This window comes from Neovison vison, chromosome 8 (genome assembly GCF_020171115.1).
Source record: "Neovison vison isolate M4711 chromosome 8, ASM_NN_V1, whole genome shotgun sequence".
NCBI lineage: Eukaryota > Metazoa > Chordata > Mammalia > Carnivora > Mustelidae > Neogale > Neogale vison.
The window spans coordinates 47,776,824-47,786,724 of record NC_058098.1 but is presented as its reverse complement, the minus strand read 5'-3'; the positions used below and the strand labels follow the sequence as shown (position 1 = coordinate 47,786,724).

The 9,901-nt window shown below is 52.2% G+C and overlaps 1 protein-coding gene across 1 annotated transcript; it reads left to right on the top strand.

The window, feature by feature from the left end:
- Positions 1-6,733: 6,733 nt before the first annotated feature.
- Positions 6,734-9,901, top strand: FOXA2 (forkhead box A2). The gene is made up of 2 exons (XM_044262404.1): positions 6,734-6,873; positions 7,880-9,901. Exons 1-2 carry the CDS (start codon positions 6,787-6,789, stop codon positions 9,182-9,184), a joined length of 1,392 nt encoding a protein of 463 aa, XP_044118339.1. The 5' UTR covers positions 6,734-6,786; the 3' UTR covers positions 9,185-9,901.

The following is a 9,901-nucleotide window of genomic DNA, read 5'->3' as shown; positions in this document are numbered from 1 at the left end:
GAAGCAAGAAAAACAAGAGCAAAAATAAATATGAGAATGACATCGAAATAAACAGCTTCTGCACCATGAAGGGCACAATCAACAGAACTAAAAGGTAGTCTACAGAACAGGAGAAGATATTTGCAAATGACATAACCAATAAAGGAAGGGTTAATATCCAAAATATATAAAGAACTTGCACATCTCAACAGCCAAAAAAGTGAATAATTCAATTAAAATGGGTAGAAGGGGGTGCCTGGGTGGCTCAGTGGGTTAAAGCCTCTGCCTTCGGCTCAGGTCATGATCACAGGAGCCTGGGATCGAGTCCTGCATCGGACTCTCTGCTCAGCAGGGAGCCTGCTTCCTCCTCTCTCTCTCTCTCTCTCTCTCTGCCTGCCTCTCTGCCTGCTTGTGATCTCTGTCTGTCAAATAAATAAATAAAATCTTAAAAAAAACTTTAAAAAAAACTTTAAAATGGGGAGAAGACATGAACAGACATTTTTCCAAAGAAGACATCCAGATGATCAACAGACACATGAAAATATGCCCAATATCACTCATCACCAGGGAAATGCAAATCAAAACTACAATGAGATATCACCTCACACTTGTCAGAATTACTAAAAACAAAACAATAAGCATGTGTTGGTGACATTGTAGACAAAAAGGAACCCACACGAATTATTGGTGGGAAGGCAAACTAGTCCAGTCACTCTGGAAGACAGTATGGAGGCTTCTCAAAAAGTTAAAAATGGAACTACCCTGGATTACACTATTGGGTATTTACCCAAAGAATAAAAGAACACTAATTCAAAGGGATACAAGGACCCCTATTTTTACAGCAGCATTATTTACAAAAGCCTAATTATGGAAGCAGTGCAAGTGGTATTTGAATACAGTGAAATATTATTTAGCCATAAAAAATGAAATATTGCCATTTGCAGCAACATGGATGGAGCAAAAGTGAATGCTATGTGAAATAAATCAGTCAGAGAAAGACAAATATCATGATTTCACCCATATGTAGAATTTAAGAAACAAATGAAGAGAGTGGGGAGGGGAGAGGCAAACTAAGAAACAGACTCTTGACTACAGAGAATACGCTGATGGTTACTAGAGGGGAGGTGGATGGGGGATGGGTTAAATATGGGATGGGGATTAAGGAGGGCACTTGTCATCTTGATGAGCACTGGTTGATGTTTGGAAGTGTTGAGTCACTAAATTGTACACTTGAAACTAATATAATACTGTATGTTAACTAACTGGAATTAAAAAGTTTTATAAAATATTTTATTTATTTATTTGACAGAGAGAGATCACAAGTAGGCAGAGAGGCAGGCGGGGGTTGGGGGGGAAGACTCCCTGCTGAGCAGAGAGCCTGATGTGGGGCTCAATCCCAGGACCCTGGGATCATGACCTGAGCTGAAGGCTTAACCCACTGAGCCACCCAGGAGCCCCTAATAACTTTTTTAAAAAGAAAAAACAATTATCTCTCTGTGTAGCAAAGGATTCCCAAGAAGAAATGCCCAGGGTCTGATTCTTCAGGTCTGTGACCCACTCTTCATGACTCCTGTCCCCAGTGTAATTTACTGCTTGCCTTTTTGGCAGGAATAACAGAGACTGCCTCCAAGAATAACATTCAAATATATGAAATAGCTCCCAGGGCCACAAATGCAGATGCATCTAATTTAGGCATCCCTCAAAGAAGAATTTATGCTCACTCACGTTGACATGTTATTATTGCTACTAAAAGTTGTCATTTCTTTATTTTTATCTCTTCCAATTATGTTAATTACCTGCTATAATAGTCTCACATACTAGGAAAGTGCTCAAAACTCAAGAACAGTGGACAGGATGCTAAGTATATACCAGAAATACTTGTCGAACCCTGGACCCAAAAGGCAGCGTGTTGGCCTTCACAGACCCACACAGATGGAAGCCAAGTTGACAACTGCTCAATCCAACTACTGGAAAGCCCATAAAAGAGGAACAATCCATAACTGCACCAACCTCCCAACAGCAATCTTACATGTAACGAGAGAGAGAGAGATCCAGGTGCCAAATTCATTCTAGTAGCACCCCAAGGACCGTCTTCTTTCTTCTCTTGTGCCATGCTAGGAAGTCACCATCTGTGGCTGGCATGACTATTACTTCTCTCCTTCCCTCAATTCAAGGAAGGGCACAGCCCACTTTCTGAGACAGGTAAGAAAAAATAATATTGGTTTGCTTTTCAGAACTCAAACCTTTGGTTCATTTGAACGGTGGCTTCATCCATCTCCTTTTCAGTGTGAGAACTGAAGGAATAGCTGTAAGTTAGTTTGTGAAAGTTTCCTTGACATCAGATCTAATGTTTTTATTACATATTTCACCTTAAAATAATTTAAACATTTTAATAATAAAATAATAAATAATAATATAAAATGATACAGCTATACTGCAGAAAAGATGTAGATTGAAGGTATGAGTCTACCACTCAAAAATCATATTAACAACATATTTATTTCATTTTATTTTATCCTTATTTGTTATTACTTCTTTCCCATCTTTTCCTGTGAATCTTGCCCAGGAGAGCAAGATTACATTGTATCCAGGGGCATTGCATATTGAACGTGTACTGTTGTTTTATGCTTTTTTTCCCCACTTTTATCAGCATGTTCCTCTGTGTGTATGCATGTGTTTCTGAAGACTAGGACATGCTTAATCTTTTCTTCAATTTTCACATAAATCTCCTTTGATAACATAGTCTTAGCTAATTAACTTTCCGATTGACCTCTCCATAAACAACTGGTGGTTTGTGCCATCAAGGAAATATGAAAGCCAGCAAAAGAGTATCTGAGGTTGTGTTCGGCACCAAATAGACTAATTTTGATGGTCAGATTTCTTTAAATAAAATTTCAGAAATAACAACCCACCCGCAGAAAGTGAAATGAAGATTGTAACCTTTGGCATAACTATATGCCTTTTCTTTATGAAGACCTAAGATTCACCCTGAAAATTCCATTTTGAGAGCTGTAAGCATTTGATTTCTGCCAAGTCGAAAACTTATTTAAAAGTAAAAAGTGTATTTCCACAAAACTGTGCAGTCACCTTTCCTTCTCCTCTATCTTAATCTCACCTGCAGACCAGCCTGATAATGCCCTAGAAGCAAGGCCTGCCCTGGACCTTTATTCTCTGAAGGGCTTCAGGAATTGTAGAAGCGATGAGCCAAATGCCAACCACATCCCGACCCCCACCCTTGGTATTTTAGAGGTTATTTCTTAGGGAAGTTGGTATCCCTTTCCCCAGAAGCTAGTGTTAGAGCACAGAAAAAGCCCCCAGGTGAAAGGGGTTTTGCTAGGGAAATGCAGGATAGTAGCGTCTTCTCCCCAGCAAGAGCAGAGGAGGCCCAGATTTGAGCCCAAGTCAAATCCGCTGGGGGAACATCAGAATATAAACCGTGTGCTACCCCCAAGCATAGCCGTCAGTGACAAGGAGGCCTTATACTGAAACGGGGCAGCGCCGAATGAAAAGAAAGGAAAACGGGAAGGACACGGGCAAAGGAAAACTTTGCAGGTCTCGGTCCTAGGTAGCGTTTAAACTAAGGAGGTATCAGGGGAAACATCTGTTTTCAACCCGAGTTACCCGCGAACTTTTTCCTGGAGAGAAGCTCCCAGAGCAATTTACAGCATTCCAGCCTGAGGCTTTCGTGCCAGACGCTCTGAATAAACCTTTAGAAACCGAAGCTGCCGGGGAGGACCAGGAGTGTGCAGGGGAGGTAGCGCCTCCAAAGACCTCCGCGCCGGGGACGGAAAGCGAACCTCAGGCTGTGTGAACGTTCCTGTCTGTTTGCTCCGTGCAGTCGGTGCCTCGAGCGCACCGCAGGCCGCCCTCGCCTTCCTCCGAGCGGCAGCGTGCTCGGGAGCGTCCCGTACTGGCGGCTCGTACCCGACCAGAGAGCCCTGGGCGCCTCCGAGGTGGCAGGAGGCGGTTCGAGTTTGTGCAGAACTTCTGGGTTCTCCGAGCAAATGCCAACCCCGCATCTGGGAGGCGGGGGAAAAGGTGGCCAGGTACCCGGGTTTCGGGGTTAGGAGTACAGGGGTGAGGAGGGCTCGCGTCGGGCCCAGGGACCGCGCGGCCGATAGGGGGCGTCCTGTCACTGCGGGAGCCGGGGGCTAGCGCTCCCGGTGCGCTGGAATCCCGACCACCGACCCTGCGAGAACTTGAAAGATTCGCTCTTTAGGAAGGGAACGCTCCTTCCTCCCCCGGACCTCCTCTCTAGGTCCCTTTCGCTCCTTTGCTCGTGGAATAATTTCTAGAACCATAGTTTCAGTCAGGACCAAAAAAGAGAAAGGGAAATGAAATACATACACACATGGACAGATTAGGCTAACCAGAATGTTCAACTCCATACACACGAGAAAGCTATGTGTCCTGTCGTTGTTTCGCAGGTTTGTCTGTTTGGGCGTCTCTTTTTTACTGAATTTGAGAAGCGCTACCTGGGCAGGGGTGTGTGGGTGTGTGTGTGGAATTGACAAAGTGTTTTGAGGTGTGTGTGTATGTGTATAGCTGCGTTTCTGCTCTGAGCCTCTGCAGAAAGCTTAAACACACACACACACACACACACACACACACAAGCAACTTACCTCTTGAGTGCCAGTGCGCACCCTTCTTCCCCAAGCCCTGGGGAGAACAGTTAAATTGCTCCCCTCATGCTCTGAGACCCGGTGAGAGATGCTGGGAATCTGTCTCTTGGGTTCCCCAGCACGCACATACACTAAGTGTGCATATACCCCACAACACAATTCCTAGGTGCACTGGGCTGGCCTGCCTCTTCGGAGAGCCCTCTGGGCTGCGCAGGGCTTTGAAAGCCATTCAGACTTCAGCTTTGGGGGATCATACCCTGGCACTCTCTAACCCCCTCACTATGAATGGGTCAAACCATTTAAGGTTCAGCAAAAAAAGGTGGTACCAGCGACTGCATCTGGTTCAAAGAGATGCAGGCCTGGGATAGGTGGGGAAAAAGGAAAGGGTGTCTTCCCTGCATGGACTGCTCTTCCTCGCTGTCCTTCTAGACCGACCCTCATACAGTCCTTCCATTCTCGGTGCTCAGCTCCTGTCTTCTGACACCATTACCCATCACTTTGGCCAGTGGACCAGATACCCACTATTTCCTATTTGTTCTTTATCTCTGTGGTGAGGGGACAGGGCTGAATCCTCATGGCCCAGCCTGTTTTTAGAACCAAGAAAAGAAGTCCACATCAAACACCTGCAATAGCCCCAAACCCTGCAATCTGGGCTCACTAAGGTATTGGTAGCTGGCCCAGGACAGATAAGCTGAACTCAGAAGGGGTAGCAAAAATAAAAAGGAAGTACATGGTTGCGGGGCTTCTAATTCTTATAGAAGAGCCCCTCAAGAAAGCAGAGAACAGAGACCTTCCTGAAGTAAATTCCATGTGTCCCATTATTGATTCCTTTATTCCCCTCTCTCCTCCCGCCTCCCCCCCCACCTCCTGCCCTGTTTGTTTTAGTTACGAAATGCTGTGGGCACCTCGGTTGTGACTGCAAAGTAACCTTGAAACACGGCGTCCTGAATGTCAGAGACAAATAGCAGTCTCCCAACCGTCGACTGCAGCTGGCGGGGGCCGAGCGCGGGGCGCTCGGCGATCGGACAGTGCTCTTGCCCGACAGCCACTCCCCAGCCGGTCGCGGAAGGCTGGGCTCGGAGGAGGAGAAAGCGCGCCCCGCACGCCTTCCGGAGCCGCTCTGGGTCTTAACTGTAACAGGGAGGGGCGTCCCAGGAGCAGCGGCAGGCGAGTTAAAGGTGTGTACACAGTTTTTCTAAATACGACAGCGCTTTGCAAATTGGCTCTGCCACCGTCTTGTCGTTTTGGCAGGGAATGAGCACTGAGAGCGAAGAAACCCGGGATGAGTGAATGCGGCGTTTCTAAGGCTCTGCGGAGGGGCAACCGGGCGCGGAGGCCGGGCTCGCCCTCCGACAGGCGCACCAGGCGCCGGGCGCTATGGGACCGGGCGGCGGTCAGAGCCCTGGGCCGCTACTGGGGTGGCTTCCTCCCAGGTCCCTCCTCCCACGGGCACTCCCCGCGCACGGGGGGGCGGGGATGGGGGCTGGAGCAAGGAGCCTGCTCGCCCACTCGCCCCGCTTGCCTGGCCTGGTACCGGTGCGGGGCGCGGCGGCAGTGGGGCGGGCGCCGGGCGCCGAGGGGCAGGTGCCGGGCGCCTGCCGAGGCTCCCTCTCACCTAGGTGTGAGCTGATTATTCAAATGGGCTGCCCCGGGTCTGGGGATTGGAGGCCCGCGCCAGCGCGCCGCGCTATATCACCAGCCGCCCACGTCACTGCGGCACTTGTCCGCTCCGCGGTCCACACCTCCTCCTCCTCTCCTCCTCCTCCTTCTCCACCTCCTCCTCCTCCTCTCCTCCTCCTCCTCCTCCTCCCTCTCTCCACCCCCCCACCCGCCCCCGCGCCGGGCGCTTCCCGCCGCCTCCGGGCAGCTCGCACTGCCAACCTCGGCCTCAGCCCGGCAGCCCGCAAGCGCGGCGGCGGCTGCGGCGGGCTCTCCCTACAGCGGGGCTCGGGTCCGGGCCTCCTCCCATCCCTGGCCCCCTCCTCCCGTGGCTGACCCCTCCCGCCCGTTCCAACTACCGCCTCCGGCCGGCCAAGGGAAAGAGAGGGAGTGGAACGGGAGAGAAGGAGTGCGAGAGAGGGAGGGAGGGGACGGTGCCTTGGCTGACTTTTTTTTTTTTTTTAAGAGGGTGGGGGTGGGGGGTGATTGCTGGTCGTTTGTTGTGGCTGTTAAATTTTAAACTGCCATGCACTCGGCTTCCAGTATGCTGGGAGCGGTGAAGATGGAAGGGCACGAGCCGTCCGACTGGAGCAGCTACTATGCCGAGCCGGAGGTAGGCACTCGCCTTTTCCAGGGGGAAGTGGGGTGGTGGCGTTCGCACTATTCCCCAACCTCAGGACCGTTTCCCTCGCCGGCACCCGCCCCCCACCCCCAGCCGCTCTGGGCAGCCGCCTTTTCCACCCTCCTTCGACTCAAATGGGTCTCTTTTTTATACGACACACTGTTAGCCTTGAGATAATATTAACTTTGTGATCAAATATTGACTTGCGGCGCCTCCAAATCCTCTTCGTGGCCGAGCCACGCACTATCCTAACAGAGTTATGTTTGGCAGCGCGCGGCTGGGGAGGGGTGGGAGGTCGGCCGGCGAGGGGGTGGGGAGCTGGAGAGAAGGTGGGTAGGAGTTGGGGGCTGAAGTAGAGTCAGATTCAAAGACTAGAGACAAAGAGAAAGAAAGTTTGTGGCTGCAAAGCCCAGCCGCCTGTAGTTCGGTTCTCGGTCTCCTCCCTGCCCCTCAACTCAGTGCCTCCAGCTGGCCCCAAACTCTGCGCAGGCACTGGGTTTTGGTTCCCCTGGGGCCAAGAATGGGGTCCCAAGAGGAAGGATGAACGGAGGAGCCTGGAACAATCTCCGCTTGAGGCCACTGGGCGCCCTAGTCTGTGACCCACAGGTTGTTCACTAGGGTCGGAGGCCGCGACCGAGGCCGCGCGCGGATTTGGTATGCTGGCCTGAGAGTTGAGGAAAGGAGATGCATTTGGGGTGCCTGATCTAGGGGTGCTCCGGGGGACCCTTGCTTTAGAATCTGAGCAAGGGGCAGAAGGGCTAGGATCCAGCCACATGCATACAGCAGCAACCTGCTGGCCAACTCCTCCTGGACGATCCCGGCTTTCTCCGGTGAAACGGACTCGGTGTCCGGGGCCCAGGGGGCCGGCCAGGGGAAGGACTCCCCAGAGGCCTCCTCGAAGGCGGGGGCCTGGGCTAGCCCGGTGGGTGGGAGGTCAGGGCACGCTCTAGTTTCGATGCTAACCCTGTGCGCCTCCCTCCCCGGGCTCTGTCCGCAGGGCTACTCCTCCGTGAGCAACATGAACGCCGGCCTGGGGATGAACGGTATGAACACTTACATGAGCATGTCCGCGGCCGCCATGGGCAGCGGCTCCGGCAACATGAGCGCCGGCTCCATGAACATGTCCTCGTACGTGGGCGCGGGCATGAGCCCGTCCCTGGCCGGCATGTCCCCCGGGGCGGGCGCCATGGCGAGCATGGGTGGCTCAGCCGGGGCGGCCGGTGTGGCGGGCATGGGGCCGCACCTGAGTCCCAGCCTCAGCCCGCTCGGGGGACAGGCGGCCGGGGCCATGGGCGGCCTGACCCCCTATGCCAACATGAACTCCATGAGCCCCATGTACGGGCAGGCGGGCCTGAGCCGCGCGCGCGACCCCAAGACGTACCGGCGCAGCTACACGCACGCCAAGCCGCCCTACTCCTACATCTCGCTCATCACCATGGCCATCCAGCAGAGCCCTAACAAGATGCTGACATTGAGCGAGATCTACCAGTGGATCATGGACCTCTTCCCCTTCTACCGGCAGAACCAGCAGCGCTGGCAGAACTCAATCCGCCACTCTCTGTCTTTCAACGACTGCTTCCTCAAGGTGCCCCGCTCGCCGGACAAGCCCGGCAAGGGCTCCTTCTGGACCCTGCACCCCGACTCGGGCAACATGTTCGAGAATGGCTGCTACTTGCGCCGTCAGAAGCGCTTCAAGTGTGAGAAGCAGCTGGCCCTGAAGGAAGCCTCAGGCGCCACCGGCAGTGGCAAGAAGGCCGCCGCCGGGGCCCAGGCCTCGCAGGGTCAGCTAGGGGAGGCCGCCGGGCCGGCCTCTGAGACTCCAGCGGGCACCGAGTCGCCCCACTCCAGCGCCTCTCCGTGCCAGGAGCACAAGCGAGGGGCCCTGGGGGAGCTGAAGGGGACACCGGCTGCGGCCCTGAGCCCCCCAGAGCCGGCGCCATCGCCTGGGCAGCAGCAGCAGGCTGCGGCCCACCTGCTTGGCCCTCCCCATCACCCAGGCCTGCCGCCGGAGGCTCACCTGAAGCCCGAGCACCACTACGCCTTCAACCACCCCTTCTCCATTAACAACCTCATGTCCTCGGAGCAGCAGCACCACCACAGCCACCACCACCACCAGCCCCACAAAATGGACCTCAAGGCCTATGAACAGGTGATGCACTACCCTGGCTATGGTTCCCCTATGCCGGGTAGCCTGGCCATGGGCCCGGTCACGAACAAAGCGGGCCTGGATGCCTCGCCACTGGCCGCAGACACCTCCTACTACCAGGGAGTGTACTCAAGGCCCATAATGAACTCCTCTTAAGAAGATGCTGGAGCCGGGTAGCCTGGGACAAGGACAAGAAAAAAGGAAGTGGGGTGGAGAGTTTGAGGAAGGGGTGCTGGAGAGATCCAAGGGAGAAGAAATCCATTACATCCTCACCCCCCCACCCCCCCGACAGCAGCCTCCCCTCACCCTCAGCAGCTCTCCCTCCCAAACAGATGGGCCACACTGATATCTATTATTCTATATAAGGAGGGAAGGCAAAAAGAGATATAGTAAAAAACAAACAAACAGAAAAGAGGAAGAAAAGAGCAAAAAGCCTCTGGTTTCCACTACTGTGTAGACACCTGCTTCTTTAAGCATTTGCGAGTTCTGATTTTTTTGTTGTTGTTGTCTTTCTCCTCCATTGCTGCTGTTGCAGGGATGTCTTACTTTATTAAAAAATGAAAAACAAAAAAAAGCAAAAACAAAAACCCACAAACTTTTGTGAGTGACTCAGTGTAAAACCATGTAGTTTTAAAAGAGAAGCAGAGTTGTACTATTGTTTAAAAAGGAAAAAAAAAAAGATGTAAGGGTCTGTTGTAAATGACCAAGAAAAGAAAAAAAAATGCATTCCCATTCTTGACACGGTGAAATCCAGGTCTCGGGTCTGATTAATTTATGGTTTCTGCGTGTTTTATTTATGGCTTATAAATGTGTGTTCTGGCTGGAAGGGCCAGAGTTCCACAAATCTATATTAAAGTGTTATTGCCAGTTTTA

Excerpts from the sequence above, each read along its gene's own strand:
- FOXA2 (XM_044262404.1), top strand. The coding sequence starts at position 6,787 with ATGCACTCGGCTTCCAGTATGCTGGGAGCGGTGAAGATGGAAGGGCAC. Across the intron at positions 6,874-7,879 it reads GCTACTATGCCGAGCCGGAG|GGCTACTCCTCCGTGAGCAA; the intron begins GTAGGCACTCGC and ends CTCTGTCCGCAG.